General features: G+C 44.3%; 1 protein-coding gene across 13 annotated transcripts in view; it reads left to right on the top strand.

The window, feature by feature from the left end:
* The window catches only part of Btbd8 (BTB domain containing 8), a 73,022-nt gene extending 69,280 nt beyond the window's left edge, over positions 1-3,742 (top strand). For 9 of the 13 annotated variants that reach the window (XM_039092625.2, XM_006250597.5, XM_039092623.2 and 6 more), the window contains 2 exons: positions 1-387; positions 1,606-2,485. The exon at positions 1-387 is cut by the window's left edge and continues 1,854 nt beyond it. In XM_039092625.2, coding sequence (XP_038948553.1) covers positions 1-387; positions 1,606-2,075 — 857 coding nt within the window. In that variant the 3' untranslated portion in view covers positions 2,076-2,485. The other 4 variants (XM_039092624.2, NM_001419526.1, XM_039092627.2 and 1 more) reach the window with 2 other exon arrangements.
* Positions 3,743-17,902: the final 14,160 nt, after the last annotated feature.

The raw sequence follows: 17,902 nt of genomic DNA, 5'->3' as shown, positions 1-17,902 counted from the left end.
ATAAAAATGAAGGTTTTCTCCTGAGCCCTAGGAGCAGAGACTTCCCAAGACAAGGTAAGCAGTGTGTCTCAACAGGTGAGAAGACCAGGTTAGATGTCCCGCCCAAAGCGAGCCAACAGCCTTTTCCAGAAAGTAAAGACATGACTAGTAAACGTGAGGTGGCTCACGGCTTGCAGCAGCACGGCACGCTCACGGACGGGGACACCAGATCTCAAGAACGGCCATGTCATTTGGAACTCCACCAGAGAGAACCCAGCTCCACCATACCAAAGATCAGCTCAGCGAGATCTCTCGACTCCTGTCCCAGCCAGGTGCTGCCTCAGGACGGTCAAGTGACAGCCACCCACCCCACACCTCCCAAGAGAGCTAATAATGCTGTGTTTTCAGGTAATGTACAGAAATAGACATTTAAAGTTGTCTGTAGCCTGGGATGTTATATTTTAGTTAGAATATTTAAGCTACAGTCTCAACTTTTAAATGAGAACTTAAATTTATTAGTAATATGAAAATGAGCTAGCTATTCATTATCTATTGTTTGCTTACGATCTTAGTGAGTAATTAATGTGTAGTGGAAACCCTTGTTTATTACACACAGATAACATGTAGCTCTTACCTGGAGAAGACAAGGACTTAGTTTGGTGTTGTTTCAGTTACCCGGTCTGCTTTAATAGAAGCATTCTTGACCATGGGGAGTTTTACGTTACGTTGGCTATGATTTATGGACTTGCTAGCATAGATCTAAGAGGGCTGTGCAATAACCATAGTGATATTACTAAGAAGCACTAAACTATTTTAACTAGATTAATTATCATAATTTGTATGCATTTTACAGAGACTAAAACTTTCTTAGGATCAATATAATTCTATTCTGAGGTTTTCAAGCGAAGAGATGAGTTTCCTACACAGTTATACTTAGAGGCCATGACAATATGTGACAAAACCCCGGCTTATTTCATAGGCTAAGATAATCCCTTGTCTAACTGTGTTTATGTCTTTCTTATTTCAATAATTCCGACATTAAAATATGCAATAGTAGCTGGTTGAGTATTATGTATCATAATTTAAAAATATATTGACCAGAAATCCCTATTCAGTAAAATGATAAAGGTAGGAGATCTTCCAAAGTTGTATTTTGTTTGTTTGTCCTGGTCTGCATCCTCCTTTGCATGTGCACTATATAAATAAGACGTTAGGCACAGGGTGTCCATCCTGCCCCAGGAAACCAAGTCACTTTATAGAGACCTTACATAGCTGCCTTTTTTTCTTTCTGAGTTTTATTGTAGTGAATTAGATTTGTGTGTACTTTTATGTTTATGTTTTAAATGATTTGTTATTTTCTGTATTCTAAGTTTTCAAATTAAAATATGGAAAATTATTGTTAGTTACCAACATTGATTTTGCTGCTAAACATTACCCTTGAATTTTTTAACACAGAAAAATAAATGCCTCCAAAATTTTGTCAATTTTGTAAAAATGTTATTTTTTCCATCTTGTATTTTTCTGAGAGGAACTAATACTGTTATATTGTGTTAATATTGTTCTACAAAACTCTGAGGGGTATCGACGTGCAATTTTTACATTGTGTAGTGTTGTGAATTATTTCAGGAGACATAGATGATTGTGATACAATGGCACAAACCACCATGTATGACCACCGGCCTTCAAAAACCCTCTCTCCAATACATGAGATGTCTCTAACAGCAGCGTGTGAGCAGAAAGAGGAGTCAGGAACCCATGTTGCAGACAGGGCCTCTGAGGATGAGCAGCCCTTTGCAAAGCAGGACTGGACACTGCTGAAGCAGCTGCTTTCTGAACAAGACGCAAACTTAAATGTGACCAGCTCTCTGCCTGAAGACCTGAGCCTAGCCCAGTATTTAATCAACCAGACACTCCTTTTAGCCCGAGATAGTTCGAAACCTCAGGGTTCAGCACACGCTGACACTTGGAACAGGTGGAGTGAACTGTCGTCCCCACTTGACGATTTGACAGCAAGTGCCACCACGGTTAGTGTTTCTTCCACAGATTGTTCGCCTCAAGGGGAGTGGACAATCCTGGAACTGGAAACCCAGCATTAGGAGTTTCACAGTCGGGAGAGATTTAGACTATGCCACCCCTGTTTTTTTGATGCCTATTTATATTTAAATTATAATTTAGTTAGCCAAATATAGACTGTCCTTAAAATTGATGGAGTCTTTTAATTTATTGAGGTAAATATAACTTATTTATTAATACTATGTCTCATATTTTGAAAATGTTTTTCTAAATTTATGAGCATGTTTTCTACATCCATTAGATTAGAAGACTGAAGAAAGCCCTGGCTGCAGTTTTCTTCCCTACCTAATGATTTGTTCGTTTATTCAAGAATTTCCATGTCAGTATCCAAATACATCAACCCCTTACTCACTCTTGACTTACTCTTGACTCTGCATACGGTACCATAATAATTTACCAATAAACTTACTGTGTGAGTGTGCACTATACAGAATCAGTCTGTGACTCACATTTGGACTCAGGCTGAGTGTTGCGGCTGGGGAGACAGAGGGACCCCAGATTTCCCAGCATTTCAGGACTAGGACATGAAGAGGTAGCGTACTTCAGGTTTCAGCCATACCGCTAATAAACTAAGAGGAGTTTGGCTTTTCTAGGTATGTAAGGATAGGCATTTGACCCTTCGAAGGCGTGTGGAAACTGTCCTGTCTGTGTGGCTCCAGCAGTCACTCCCTCTTGCATGCCATGGGAGAAATATTTTGGAACTGCACTGCTCCAAACTATCACAGCATTAACCAAAATGAGTGCATGAGGCAGCTGACTGAGTCCTAGTGCGGGCATGTGCTTCCTCTCGTCTGTTTCCTTCCTTTGTCAGACTTCTCTCAGTCTGTAGCTTTGTAGGAAAACAGATAATCGATGCTCCGAAAGTAAGCGATAGGATCTTAGATGCTAACGAGGATCCCTTTAAGGGGATGGGGACGTAACAACCAGGTTAATACAGAGTTATTTATCCCAAAACAGCACTACTGTTTCCATTCAAGTACGAATCTATTATACCATAAAACCTTTTCATGACTTTAAAAAAGGTTTTACATTTTTTTATATTAATTCGTTCGGTGGGTGTTTACGTGGGTAGGCGCGTGTGTGTGTGTAACAGCACATACATGGAAGTCAGTGGACAACCTGTGAGAGTCAGTTCTCTCCTTCCTTCCACCACAGGAGTCGGAGGGATTGAACTCAGATCATCAGGCTTGGTGGCAAGTTCCTTTACCCACTGAGCCACCCCTGCCCTGCCCTGATCCTGGTTCTATGCCTTTTTAAAAAGCTAGGCACTCTTGCAGGACCACTCATTTAGGCCTAATTATCCTACTGAGCCCAATGGGTAACTGAATGGACTTTGCGCTCATGTGTGAAGGTGAGTAGAGTAAGTAAGAAGTTCAGTTTCTAGTGCAGTGCAGGAGGATGTAAGGAAAACACTGAAATCGGAGCACAGATGTTAAAGCTGGGTAGAAATGTAAAGATTTAATGGTAAATCTTTAAGTGGTAAAGGAAGGCTTTTGTGACCATAAGAATTAAAAGATCCTACAGCTAACTTGTGGGGTAGAATACACAACTTCTTAATTCCAACTTGCTGTTGTTTCTTCCACACAAAACACTTCATTTTCCCATGAAGCTGTGACCAAGCATTGACAAGTAGTTTGTAGTGTGAAACCGTTTATGTGATCGCAATTAAAGCGCACCTTCGTTCCCCAGACATCTGTGCGTCTGTCTTCTGAATGTGAAGTTGTTTTGCATGTTCCTCTTAATAAACTTCCCCCAAGGTCTAGAAGTTTATAATTGAAACTACGTTCCTTTCTCACCCTTGGGTCTTAAGACTTTTACCTTAAATTATTAAGCCTTAAAACGCACTCAGTTATGTATTACTTCTGCAGACAGATCACTGGAGAGGCATCTTACCTGAGTGGTAACCACTTAGAGAATTGGAGCACTTCCTGCATTTTCATAGGTCCTTTGTATACGTCACATACACTGTTCACCGCAGGACTCTGTAGCAGGGCTTCCTCATGGACTGAAACCATACCCAGATACAGAGATGCCAACGTTTAGCTGCCACTAACTGTATGTTAGAGACTGCATTACGCGAGGTAAACGTGCGTCAACACCGAGATGCTGCAGCAGATCTATGAAATACATCTTTACACGGGAAACGCAGGTTCTTTCAAGGGTCAGGTAATGTTTATTTTAGGACTTCTCTCGGGAAAAATCATAAAATGAATCATAATGCAGAAAGTCCCCAAGAATGCAGTGCACAGAGACAAAAACCCAAATGTGAGAGACAGAATGACAGCCATCGTGGCATCTGGCCCAGTTTTCTTTGCTGGAACTGTGTCCAACAGCCATGCTGGCCTCATGACTCCTGCCTTTTCCAGTGGATATGACTATGACGGTGCTACACAGAGAAGATTCATATGAGAGATCAGTCTGTCCCCTGTCCCCTAGACCCATAGAATGCACGTTGTGTCCGATCCAGAAAGAGCATTTTCCCACACTCATAGTTGCTCAGTGCAAATGTATGAACTGTAAGCCAAATAGAGCTATGAAAAATGTAGTTTATATGTGCATGGTGTTTCTTACAAAGATTGGCCCACACCCTGCTTTCCACCAACACAGAAGGCCATTAAGTCCATAGGAAATGCTTGAAATAAAAGTTGAGACCAGAGAAAGCGAATGTGTACTTGTTACCCATGAGCACATCAGTGTCCACTTACATGCCTGTGTGTGCATGGGTGCAGGGCCATTCACCAGAGCATGGGTAGGCGCTTAAGGACCCAGTGCCTGAGACCAAGTCACTCCCTCTGACAAGAGAACTCAGTTGCCCAAAGGTGCTCATCTTGGGGGTCGAACCTCCTGACTTCCTCTTGGCTCGAGGAAGTCTGCAGTCATAGCCATGGTTGGTTCATATGGGCAAGTGTCCTGTTGTATCATGAACACACCCAGCTATAGTCATCCCCTCCCTCTGGCTCCTACAGTCTTTCACGCATCTTTTGAAGGTAACGTACTTTTCATTTTTTTTTTTTTACAACCATTTGTGAGTGAGAGTGTCCTCATCACTGTGTGGCAGTCAGAGGAGAACTTGCAGGACTGGGGTCTCTTCCGCCATGTGGGTTCTGCGGGCTGAGTTTAGGTTATCAGACTTGGTGACAAGTACCTTCATCTGTTGAGTCACCTCATTGGTCCCAGACATGCTTTAATTGTACATACATGTACGTGAATACATAGTTGCAAGTATGTATGTATGTATGTATGTATGTATGTATGTATGTATGTATGTTCTTTCTTTATTCCGGATCATCTGACATAATGGGAGAAACCAAAGGAAAATAGCATTATCATCATATGGTAAAATCACAGCTGTGCACATTCAGAGTTAGAAGCACAAACAGCTCATCAGGAAGAGGTTAGAGGGCACCAGAACTTGTCAGTGATGCACCCAGCTGAGCTGAGGCTCACGTCTGAGTGTGCACCTCAGACTGGGGGACTTGCTGCCACACATATCAAGTATGTCATTTTTACTTTGTTGCAAACCAGAAGGGATATAAACTTTTTAAAGATGCTTTTATTCCTAGTTTACACGAGATTGTAAAGTTCTAGTCAAGAAAATGCCCTTATTACTTTTAAACTTCCAAGGCTTTTATGTTGAGTCGGGTTGTCTGGATCAATGAGGACATGCCTGGGAAAGATGTATAGCTCATTGATCCCCTTCCTTAGAGCATCCAGGAGGAGTTGAGACTCAGCAGCACTCTGAGGACTGGCGTTCAGGATGGGTATTTAGGAGAGATAGTAGAAGACAGAAAGGACAAGCTAAGCCGGGGCTGGATCACGAAGTTATCTGTGAATACAGTCTGCAAACTTATAATTTCTAAGCTTGCATTGTACGTCCAGTTATTCGGGCTTAACTCTCAGCAGACAGCCAAGGGTTGTGTTTAGTGGTATTAACTACCTACAACTCACAATGTCTACTCTATCAAAGTCATTTTTAATAAATCTTTATTAGTAAACAATTCGTATAACATACAGTTCGTCCATTTCTAAACTCGATGCTTTCCAGTGCAGGATATTCTGAAGCCATCATCACCTTCAAGTTTAGAACATTCTAACAACTTCATGCAAATATATAATGTACTGTGGTCCCGTTCACTGTACCCCCTCCTTACCAACCAATCCCCCCTCAATTCTTGACCTGTGTTTATGTATGTGCATGTGTTTACAATTCCTCAGCCAGCTTGGGCTGGCTATGCAGAATCTCAAAACAAAACAACAACAGCCAAAAAAACATTCGGTAGCAGTATATAAGGTTATGAGTTGAGTGACAGTGGCAGAGACACTGGTGAAAGTAGTTTCCAATGATAAAAGCTTAAACAGGGTAGCTTAGGAGATGTTGGAAGACCCTGCTATTAAGGTCACTGTCCACCATGTCTGGATAGCTCTCTGAACTCAGTGCAAAATGGAGGACTCCCTTTCTCAGCAGGACTTCACTTCTCTGCCTGACCTTGTCTAGAGGATGGCCCTGCACAGAGCTTCCTGTGAGTCCTGTGTGATTCAGCACGTAAGTCCTGCTCAGCCTTCTCTGCTATGTGACACGTAGGTACTGTGTTGGAACCAGTCAGCCCTTCCCACCTGCAACCCCCAAAACCTCAGGAAAGTCACATAGTTCATGGACAGATTACAGATTCTGTTCTTGGAATTCCATGCCCAGCACCTCAGCCCCAGCCATGATGTACACCCACACTGGCACTCCCTACCTAATCCCCCAAAAAAGCCTATAGCCCTTGTTCACCTTGAATAAAGCTGAAGCTGAACCCAGAAGTCACACTGTTGTACTCACAGCTGTCTGAACCCTACCGTCCCATACCTCTGCTCCCCTCACTCTTGTAGGCCAATGGCCAAAGACCTCTGAGGAAAACGAGACCCACAAGGAGAAACAGGAGATACTTGAATTAGCTAAGAGATAGACCTGGACAAACTAGTAACTAAATACAGAAATGAGACATCAACTTACAAGATTTAGGTTTCCAACTAGATTAGCCTGGGTGGTTGATAATGTCATCAACCAAAATTTAAAATGAGTGTAGGAGAAAAAATGAGTTCAACTGGGGACATAGTGGGGCTGAGATTCCTAAGGGATACTCAAAGAGCTGGGGACAAAAATACTGTTGAACATTCAAGAAAGGAAAATTCCGAGAAGCCTAAAAGAAGGATGCTCAAAAATAGAAGTCGAAAGCCACCCTGAAGAAAAGTGAAGATGCATACTCTGATGCTTGAGGGGTTTGTCAGAGTACATGGTCCTACTTCAACTGCTCGAGCCCACAGCCCATGGGGATCGTTGGTGACCTTTTTCTCTTGTAAAGGCGATGTTGGCAAGAGAACAGGTGTTGAGGTCCTCCTGCCATTTTATGAGTACAGCTCACCTTTCCAGCAAGTCTACACCAAAGTGTTCATAGCTTCATACCCAACCTACCCCCGCCCCCATTGGGATCCATCATTAAGAGTAAGGAATTTGAAAGCCACTGTGGTAGTGCACCTGTAATTCCAACACTTAGAAGAGGCAGGAAGACCATAATTCAGAGCCAACCTGATCTATGAAGCAAGATACTTGTCTCTAAATAAAATAATCTCAAAGGCTTGTCCAAAAACTGTGTACAATAGAGCTAGGCACTGAATTTTTTTAATAGCTAAATGGGGCTGATGAGAGGGCTCAGCAGACGAAGGAGCTTGCTGCCAAGCCTGATGACCTCGAGTTCAATCCCTAAGACCTGCATGTCCGAAGGCGAGAACTCCTGCTGGTTGCCCTGTGTTTTCACACGAACACCTTGACACAGCATACCCAGAAAAACAAATAACTGTTTTTAAGAAAAGTCGCTAAATAATGTATTTGTATAACTCACACAGTACTCAAAAATGCTTACAAAATCCCTTTAATAACAAGGAAAGATGATTATGGAGGGAAAACAATGTGTCTGTGTTTAAATCCACATATGCCCCTTTTATCTTTGTGTGCTTGTGTATAAACATATTTAAGACCAATTCCCTTATAAGATTTCAACTATGCGGTATAGCACTGACTACTGTACCTGATTTACTTCACTTACAGAGACCATACATTAATACCACAAATCGCAGGGCTTGCTTCTTTTCAAAGTCTGTTTAATCCTTTATTTTCCTTATCCATCTGCAGGTGTTGCATGGCCTTTTCTGGGTAGGCATGAATGCTTGTTCACCCTGCTAAGGGCACATAGGAAAGAACCGGTTCTACCCAAGAGTAGCTTAGTAGATCACTGAGTTTACTGGGGTTACTTACAGGGATGGGTACACAATTCCATCCCAGAAAAGCCCATCGTGGCCTGGGTGGGGATTCAGAGAAGCTGCATCCCCAGAGATCCCCACATGGCTACAGGCAGATCACCCTGCTAGAGAGTGTCCTCACTAACTACTTAGGTGGGAGGAGCCTTGCGAATCTCACAACAGCTTCAGGAGCCTTGAGAGTGGCAGGTGCTTCTGTCCTTGCTACCGAGAAGTCAATGGAGAGAAAAGGTGCATATAACAGTCTGTTCGTTCCTCTAGTCTCAAATTCTTCACCTGTTCCACAAAGCTGCTGAGCCTAGGAGAGGCTGCTATAGGTGTGCGATTACTTCTTCCTTTCCAGTCAGTTAAGCGAACCACAGTGCCATAGCAACAGACACTTATTCTCGGCAGGAATCACAGACTGAACAGGAAGCTCCCTAGCTGGCAACCAGAGATGTTCTGTCTTCAGTATGCAATCCACAAACCATAGTGATGTCCTTCATGGTTTGTGATGCCTCCCCTGCAACTCAGAGGGAGATCAGACTGCCCCTAACACTGAGGTCTTCCCTTTACCCCCTTATGGCTCCCTCCGAGGAGTGCCCTTTCCCCTCAGGCCCCTTGCCAATCAACTCCTCAGCTGCTAATCACTGTCCTGACAGCTGTTCTTTTTAAATATTTCAAAGGCCCAGGTTAACGATGTTTAATGAAACCTCTTTACACAAGGCGGCAGGGATCTTCACCTGAAGGCCACCGTCATCTGGTGAAAGTTGGTCTTACATGGCCAAGGCATTATTTACAAGTCAGTGGGAGCAGGTCTAACAGCACATAAAACAATCCCATCACTTGGATCCCTTGTTTTGTCAAAAGAGTGGATGGGGGCCTTTAACCATCCAGTCCCTCTGTGTGGCTTGCAGTGAACCACTTAGCCATTGTAACCTAAGGTACTGCTGTCACCATGGAGCCGCTGTGCATTTCCCACCCCAACTGGTCCTTTGTGCTCTTTGACACAGCTCAGGGCCCAGGGAAAGCAAAACTGTTGCTTAGTCTGCCATGACTGTCACTGGAGCCAGCTCCCTGGTTCTTGTAGGCTGTGGGCCACATGTGACCTTGCCTTTCCGTTAACTACACCCAGCCACATGACCTTTGCCTTTCGCTGCTGAAGGGGCCCCAAGGTGGGTGAATAGTCCTCACCCTCTCTGTACTTTCTTGCACAGGAGAACCGTTACAGCATTCTCTGGGGCACCCCTACAGTAAGCTTAGCTTTTTCCACACTATTTGTAAATTGTTTAGGTTTTAAAGCCTTCAGAGAAGCTCACTAGCCCTACATCTGGTGTTCTGTTCATTTGTCGTAGGAACTCCAGCTCAACACTAAACATGTCACATTTGCCTTTCAGTGGCCTGGACAGACTTCTTTAGGTTCTGAGAGCATAGGGCCATGTGCCATGCAAACACAGCTCCTGTGCTAGTCTGAACCATTTAGATCCACCAAGGCCTCCTACCTCATGAAGACTGTGTCCCACCACAGGGATCAGAGTCTCTAGGTCTCTGCTGACTCAACTTCCTCTTTCTTAGCTCTCCCGTGAACACCTGTGGCACACAGACATCTCTCTCTGGTGCCCATTCAACGCCTTACTGCTGTCTACCCTCTCTATATTGACTTGTGTCCCCTGATCGTTATGGGGACCTCGGCCAGTGGCAATTCAGGGTCCCTGGTGGCTCAGTTGAGCCCTTTCTCTCATTGCTTCAGGCTGTGTAGTTTTTGTTTTTCAAGGAGGGCTGAGTAGTTAGTTACATTACACACTGACCCCGTCTGTTCCCATATGCAATCTTATGCAAGGTTTTCATTATTCAGAAGTCTTCCCCAATTAAGGGAGTTTAAGTGCAGAGCATTTCTTTTTTTTTTTCTTTTTTTTTTTTTTTTTTGGTTCTTTTTTTCAGAGCTGGGGACCGAACCCAGGGCCTTCCGCTTCCTAGGTAAGCGCTCTACCACTGAGCTAAATCCCCAGCCCCATGCAGAACATTTCTTGATGACCATGGCTTCCTACCCTGAACCATTCTTAAGGGTCCCAGTTCACATGCTTGAATCCTGTATTTTCCCTCTCTCTCTATTAAAGGTTGGATTCGAGGATATCTTCTACCTCACTGTCTCCTCTTCACTGTCTGATTCTTCCCCTGGGTTCCAAGTTTCTGGATCAGGAAGTGCTCTTTAGATCTGGCTCATACTGTCTTCCCTGCATCCTGCCAGCTGTATGAAATAGCAAGCTAGCACTTGCTTCTCGTACTCTCTTTATCCCCTTCCCCCACCAAATCAGAGGCCAGCGCAGAGGACAGCATCTGCATGGTTCTCCTCTTGTGATTTCTCTTTACATGCACAGCTTCTTTCCAGCAAACAGCTTTGCTTCTACTACGTGTCTTACTGGCCACAGCAAAAGCCACACAGCAGCCATCACAGTCCATGTAGAACACTGTCCCATATGGGATACTCGTCAGCTGTCTGGGAGATAGTGGTAAACTGGACCCCATTCCATAAGGAGGCTTACTACCTAAGGAAGACAGCCACCTCAAAATTACCCCCAGAGAAGACTCACTCTTAGACAGCACAGCTTTGGTGGCATGTCCTATCACACATTGTAGGATGCACACAGTTGCTTCTAGAGCAAGGAGACAAACCATCCTGAACCACAGGGGGAAAGAACTGTATCAGGACTACTCCACAGACACTCCGCCCTCAGGACAGCCTCAAGTTCATTGTTCATCACCAATTATAGGAGCCAAGTCAATCCTCCCCCAGCTCATCTTCAGTTCCATCAGGCTCTGTCCAGGGACCAGTTGTATTTCTTGTTTTTTCCTGAGGAGACCTGAACAAATACCTCTTCACCCAGAGAGGCCCCAACGGCAAACCAAAGAAACTATTCCATTCAAGTGCAGCTGCATTACCAACAATTCCCCTCTACACACACACACACACACACACACACACACACACACACACACACACACACACCAGTGCTGACTCACAAAAGCTGTGTCCAGAGTTCCCTCCACATCTTGGTACAAGCATCCTTGGCTGCTTACAGCCTCATCCACAATGGTGGTTCCTGCTCATGTAAGGCAGGAAGGGGCCTCACAGATCCTGTAACTTTCTGAGCTTCTTCCAGGAGAGAGTATTTCCCCAGAGGAATAGACACTTGGGTTGACTCTGTATCTTGGCTGTTATGAATTACAATGTAGCAAACGTAGGGACATAGAGATACAGAGTCCCTTACCATCAGATACACAGAAGTTTCTGTGGGATTGCTAGGTCCTATGGTAGTTATAATTTTTATTTTTTTCATTGCTGGGATTGAATTTAGAGTCCTATCCATGCAAGCCAGATCTTTGCCACTGTGCAATATCCCGGACATCCTTCTGTTCTGAGGCAGGGCCTCACTAAGTTGCTCAGGCTAACCTTGAACTCACCATACAGCTCAGGTTAGCACTGAACTTCCGATCCTCTATCTCAGCATCTTTAGTAACTGGAACTATAGGTCTACGTCACTAAGACTGATTTCTAATTTTGATTTTTTCCCCCTTTTTCCTTTTGAGTCTGGGCCTCACTACTCTCCTTGTGGCCTGTTTGCTCTGCAGCACAGGCAGGCCTTGGACTCAGGTTCCTCCTGCTTCTTCCTCCTGAACAGCATGGTAAAATATTGCCTCAAAATAAGCAGGAGGAGGAGGTGAGGGCCAACAGTGCTGAGGAGGCTTTTCCAGGACCCTAAAGGTTGTTTTCTTTCTCCACTTCCTGTGTAAGGGTGTGTGGTGTGATGTGTGTCCATCTGGAGTCCCCAGCTCGAGGTTGGGAATCACCTACAATCCCTTTTCCATCTCAGTCGCTGAGGCAGGGTCTCTCAGTCAAACCCAGAACTTTAGATATAGCTCCTGGCTGGCCGGCTTTTTCTTGGGACTCAGCCTCTGCCTTCTGAGGTGGACTAATACGGCCATCAGGCATTTGCTGGACTTGGGAATCCAGACTAGCAGCACCCATGTTCGCATGGCCAGCTCCCAACACTGAGTCTCCTCAGTCCCGAGGAATCCTCATTTTTTATAAGTGAAACGCCAACAAACTATGGACCAGCAGGGGCACTAACGCTGGAAAGTGCCGGCAGCCACAATATGATGAGCCCCACAGGAGGACTAGCACAGCTGTCTGGGCAAACTCTTAAAGGGTTCTCAAACAGCAAGCACATCCCGTGTAACACGGTTTATTAAGATGTTTCGGCTTCTAGCAGGAAAGCGGGAGGCTGGCTATTGCTGGGCTTTTGAACCAGTAATTTGACGACGACGTGTTTGAGATGAGGTTGAGCATGCCTTGGTAAGGCACAGGGACTCACCTCTGTAATCACTGCCCTTGAAAGCCTGAGGCAGGATTACTGTGAGTTCAAGATCAATTTGGACCACAGAGGAGGACCCTATCTCAAGAACAAATAAATAATTCTGACAAAGCATGATCTTCCCGTGTGCCCATTCTATACTCGTTTTGGGCTGCAGGGCTTAGATGAGGACTTTGACACAGTTTGGCACAGTGTACTGAAGGAGTTCTCACCGAGTAGCCTACTGACGTTTGTATTGGTTTTGTATCGTGGATTCTGATAACAAGACCACTTAGAATCTGACACAGCTCCACGAGGCTTGTACGCCTGTCATTGCACAAACTACTTTTAGTGCTCACAATTCAACTTTCCTTTATATAAACTGTAATGAGGTTTGCCTGTTGTCTTTCTATTTCAAGCTCCTTTTCTACCCCCTGGCAAGAGAGCATCATAGAAAATAACTGCAATCGAAATACACCTTCGTTTAACTATCACACGCTTCCTTCTAAAGAGGCTTCTAGAGTGGCGAAGACCCTCAGACTACAAAAAAATCTACCTCATGAAATAAACAGCAGACACCACTGTCAGGAGGCTGGAGCCCTGCTTTGAGTTCCCAGTAAGGAGCTGCAGCCTAACAAACCTAACTTGGAAGGGTAACAACGGCCCAGCCTTGGCCAATCATAAACAGCCAGGCGCCAGCCAATCTCAGGCTTCCTGCCGATTGGACCACGTCCCAACATGGCAAAGGTGGAGCAGGAACCAATCAGCCTATTTCTGTACTTCCCTCCACCCCTCTATAAATAACGCCTGCTGTTCCGGAACTGAGCTAGCCGGAACTTTTCTGGTTCTACGTTCTTTCCAGCTCAAGATTTGTTCTTAACTCAAACTTCCCTGGTAAGTTTAAAATAGCAAAAAACGTCCCCTTTAACAAATTTTAAATCGAAATAGAGCATCTTCTTGTAGCATCTTATTCCGAGTAAGTTACATAAGGCACATATTCAAGAAAATATCATCAAATTAAACCAGAGTGAATTGGGAGGGATGAACGCAGGCAGTTGCGGTGCTCGGTCTGTAAGGACAGGCAAGATGGCTCGGCAGAGAGAGGCACTTTCAACCAAGCTGACTCTCTGAGTTCCATTCCGAGGACCCACCTGGTGAAAGAGAAGCACCCCGCCCCCAAGTTGTCCTCTAAACTCCAAAGCCGGCTGTGGCATGCACATCCACAAACATAAGCACACCCTCATTAGGAATATGTAGATTCAAACAAACTTTCAATCAGTTTTAAAAAAAATAAGCAGAACTAAAAATTATCTAAAAGCTGATTCCTAAAGAGCCAAACAGTTTACCTACCCCATGGTCTCAGTGCCGGGCAAAGCACAAATACACAATGTTTGTGGTAGGGTTTTGTACAATCTCTTACAAATACAGCTGAAATCTGGATGCCATGAATGACCTAAAGAAATACAATTTAGCAAATGGATTCAGAAAATCTACACGGACGACTTGGACCTACGTAGATAAGCTTGCAAGAAGCTGACGGAGTGTTTTAGGCGCACCCTTCAGACCTGCAGCAGTCCTAGTCCCAACTACTCAGGTGCTGAGGCAGGAGGTTACATGGAGTTTGTCAGCCTAGACAACGTAGACAGGCCCTGTCCCAGATCAGTGCTGATCAAGGCCACTAAACCATTTTAGAGTACGAAAAAAGAAGAAATGCCATGACATACAACCTGAGAAACTAACATGATATGGCCATTAAGGTCTGACTGAAGACAGCAAAAACATTTGGAATAAGGCCTGCCTCAGTTCTATCTCTGAGAAGGGACACCACGCCCAGGTTAACTCCTACAAGAAGAGTGTCAAACTGGGAGCTAATTTGTGGTTTCAGAGACTTAGTCCATTATCCTCAAGGCAGGGGGCATGGTGGCCTGCAGGCAGGTGCTGGAGCAGTAGGGAGAGGGAGGGGGAGGAGGGGAGGGAGAGGGAGAGTTAAGACCTTTTGAAACCTTGACCCCCAGTAACACACTTCATCCAGCAAGGCCACACCTCCTAATCCGTATAGTCCTCCAATAGTGCCACTCTCTGGTGACTAAGCAGTCAAAGGCCACCATAATGCCACTTACACGATCGTGGCGAAGCTCCAAAAAATGATCCAGTCATGTATCAACACAATATATGATCGTTTAATGAACGCAAAGCTGACTCATCCTGGGAAGCCTTTATACAGTCCAGCAGTAGGTCAGGTAAGAACAGTCACCTCTGCGGACGCCGCTATGTGACTTGAAACAGTGACACCAAAAGAGAACCATTAGAAAGCACGTGCATGACACGATGGTCAGTGAGAAGCATAAAGGGGCGAATCCATTAAAGTGGGAAGCCACTTGGGTTGCCTCTTTCCTTTGTACCCGGTTGAGGACCACAGCCAGTGGTTGGTTCTGCCCATACAGAGGCTGATTCTCCTCCTCAGTGAAAGCTCCCTGGAAACACCCTTACAGACAGACCCCCAGATGTGTCTTCTAGGTGATTACAGACCCAGGCCGGTGGACAGCGAAGATTCACCATTACAAGGACACCAAGCTGATAAAATGTAGATTGATAACTTGTCCATTTTAAATGTTGACTACAGACATGTTCGAGATATCGCAAAAAGAACTAAAAAAAGACAGAAGGTAAACTTGGGGAAATATTTTTCTGTTTAGCAAAGACTGAGGTGCAAGGTGGTGACTTACATCTGTAACCCCAGAGCAGAGACAAAACACTGAAGCTTCCGGGCCACGTATATGTGCTGTAAGCACACATTTAACCAATTAGGTTACACTGGAAAACTAACTTCTGGTGTTATTATTGTACTCCACAAGTTTATCATTCGAGTCAGATAACCCTTGCTTTGGAAAGAAATTCCGCTTGTCATTTAAAATCAAGCTAAAAATTGTGAGCATGTTACATTAAAACCCAACCCAAGCACAGTGTGTGGGAGAATTGTGCTTTTTGTAGTCAGTGAGCTAAGTCAGTCTAAAAATTGCTAAGCAGGAAATGAGGACATATTGGGCTGCCTGTGGTCCACGCACCTGAGTCAGCATGTATTTCCACACGGCCTCAGGGTTGTGCAGCTTACTGCCACCAGGATTCAACGCCATCCCCACTCAAGGTGGCCTTTTTAAAAGGTCACTGGTTACTTTAAGTTACATCTGAAGACCACGTGGTCCTGACATCTTTTTTAGACATAATTAGATGAATGGATTCCAGATGTAGTAATACTTCCTGATGAAGGGGAACATTATGTGTGGAAGCGTCTTTAGGGGAAAACGATTGCATTTCCCAAGCAGATTTTAGAAAGTGTGACTGGTTATTGTCCCTTGACTCTGCTCCAGCGATGGATCTGATTGGGCCACTGAAGGATTGAAGGATTGAAGAAAAAACGAACACACACACACACACACACACACACACACACACACACTGGGCTCAGGGGGATCTGGGCTTTGCGATGGAGAAAACATATTCAGGAAGCTGAGTGTGTTTATTATATACAGTTGGCAGAGAGGCAGGGTACAGCTGGGGTATTATATACAGATTAAACAAGGAGGCAGGGTTAGCTAATCTCTGTAGGAGCTATCTCTCTATGTAGGGAGGGCTGTCTTCAGGTCATAAATGTCTACAGGGAGAAAGCTATGGTGACATTCTCTATACACACTGCCAACATTTACACTCAGATCTCCTAGTGTACCGCGCGACCTCTCGCCAGCAAGAAAACACGCGGGGACATACGAATCCTTGCTGCAGCCAAAACTTTTATTAAATCCTAAGGAGAGCCTCGTGCGCCCGCATGGCGCGGCTTATATACACCCTAGCGCGGCGCATCCACACCTGATTGGTCGCTTACCCATGATCTCATTAGGCACGCCCCGGAGTGGGCAAAGACCTGGCACGAGGCACTCTTGCACATGCGCACACAGTTAACTTCCTGAAAGGAAGTCGGCTGGCGTGGCGGAGGCCAGCGCCATCTTGTAATGGCGGAAGCTATCCTGGCCTTCCACGTGGGGCGCAGTGGAAGCCAGCGCCATCTTGTGGTGGCGAATGTTAAAGCGGCCCTCTACATCCTAGGAAGGCTCTTACATCCTCTGAGCTTACCCTGGGTTGAGCAGGAGCGAGGAGACTCTGTCATTCCCAAGAGGCTGGGGTTTTAGAGTCCTTAACATGTCGTTGGCTTAAAAGAGGGTGATGTGTCACTGGTCTGAAAATATCTCATTGTTGTAATTCTTTTTTTACATTTTAATTGCCACATTTTTATTCACTTTGATTGAATAATCCAAGAAAAATGTCAAAATTATATATACATTCTTTGACACAGCAATACTAAAATTTTATGTGAAAAAAATTTACATGAAAATTTATAATATGAAAAGTTAGGAGAGAAAATGGAGAGTGATATTTTAAGAGCCATGACATGTATTTATATTATAAATACCTCTTATATCAATCAGAAGAATGCTAACAGCTGAATTAAAAAAATACCAAAGGAAAAAAAAGGTTATCAAAACAAGAAACAAAAATGGTAAAAAAAAAATACAGTGAGCAGTAAAATAGTTTAAGTGCTAGTTACTAAAAACACAAAGCAAAGAATATTAATAAATTAATATTTATTATATTAATTAATCGATATTAATAAAGATAAAATTACAAAATCTGAGGTTGGCTGGAGTTTAGTAAAATTGCCATCAAATTCAGACAGTGCAAATATCAGCAGCTATGCTGACCCTGGGTTACCCTTTGGCAACGAATAAGAGACCTAAAGGAGTGGTAAGCTCACTCTTAGAGATCTAGTGAACAATTAAAAATACACCCACGCAAACAAAGTCCTTTTAAAGTGTTGGGCTGAGGATGTAGCAAAGTCGTTAGAGCCATTGCCTTAGTGCACAGGGAGGTGGTGTCTATATTTAACCTGCGTGTGGATGGCCAGTTCTCCCTGCATCCCAATGGCAGGAAAATGACTTTAAAGAATCCTTTCCTATAATTTAGTGGGGCAACAAAAGAAGCCTGGGGCTAGTGTGATATTTTTGCTCTTTCTGGGTAACACCATTTGTCTCTTTTGTAGGTGTTTTGTAGGTCACCTCACGGAACCCTGCAATTTCAAAGCATTGTCAGGCCACGTCCAGGATAACGTTTCCGAAGGGGTTGTTCCTTTCCTTGTGTGTCAGCGGATGCTTTTTTTCACCTAGAGAGTG

This window comes from Rattus norvegicus, chromosome 14 (genome assembly GCF_036323735.1).
Source record: "Rattus norvegicus strain BN/NHsdMcwi chromosome 14, GRCr8, whole genome shotgun sequence".
NCBI lineage: Eukaryota > Metazoa > Chordata > Mammalia > Rodentia > Muridae > Rattus > Rattus norvegicus.
Note: the sequence above shows the minus strand (reverse complement) of the source record. Positions and strands in the feature narration are given on the sequence as shown.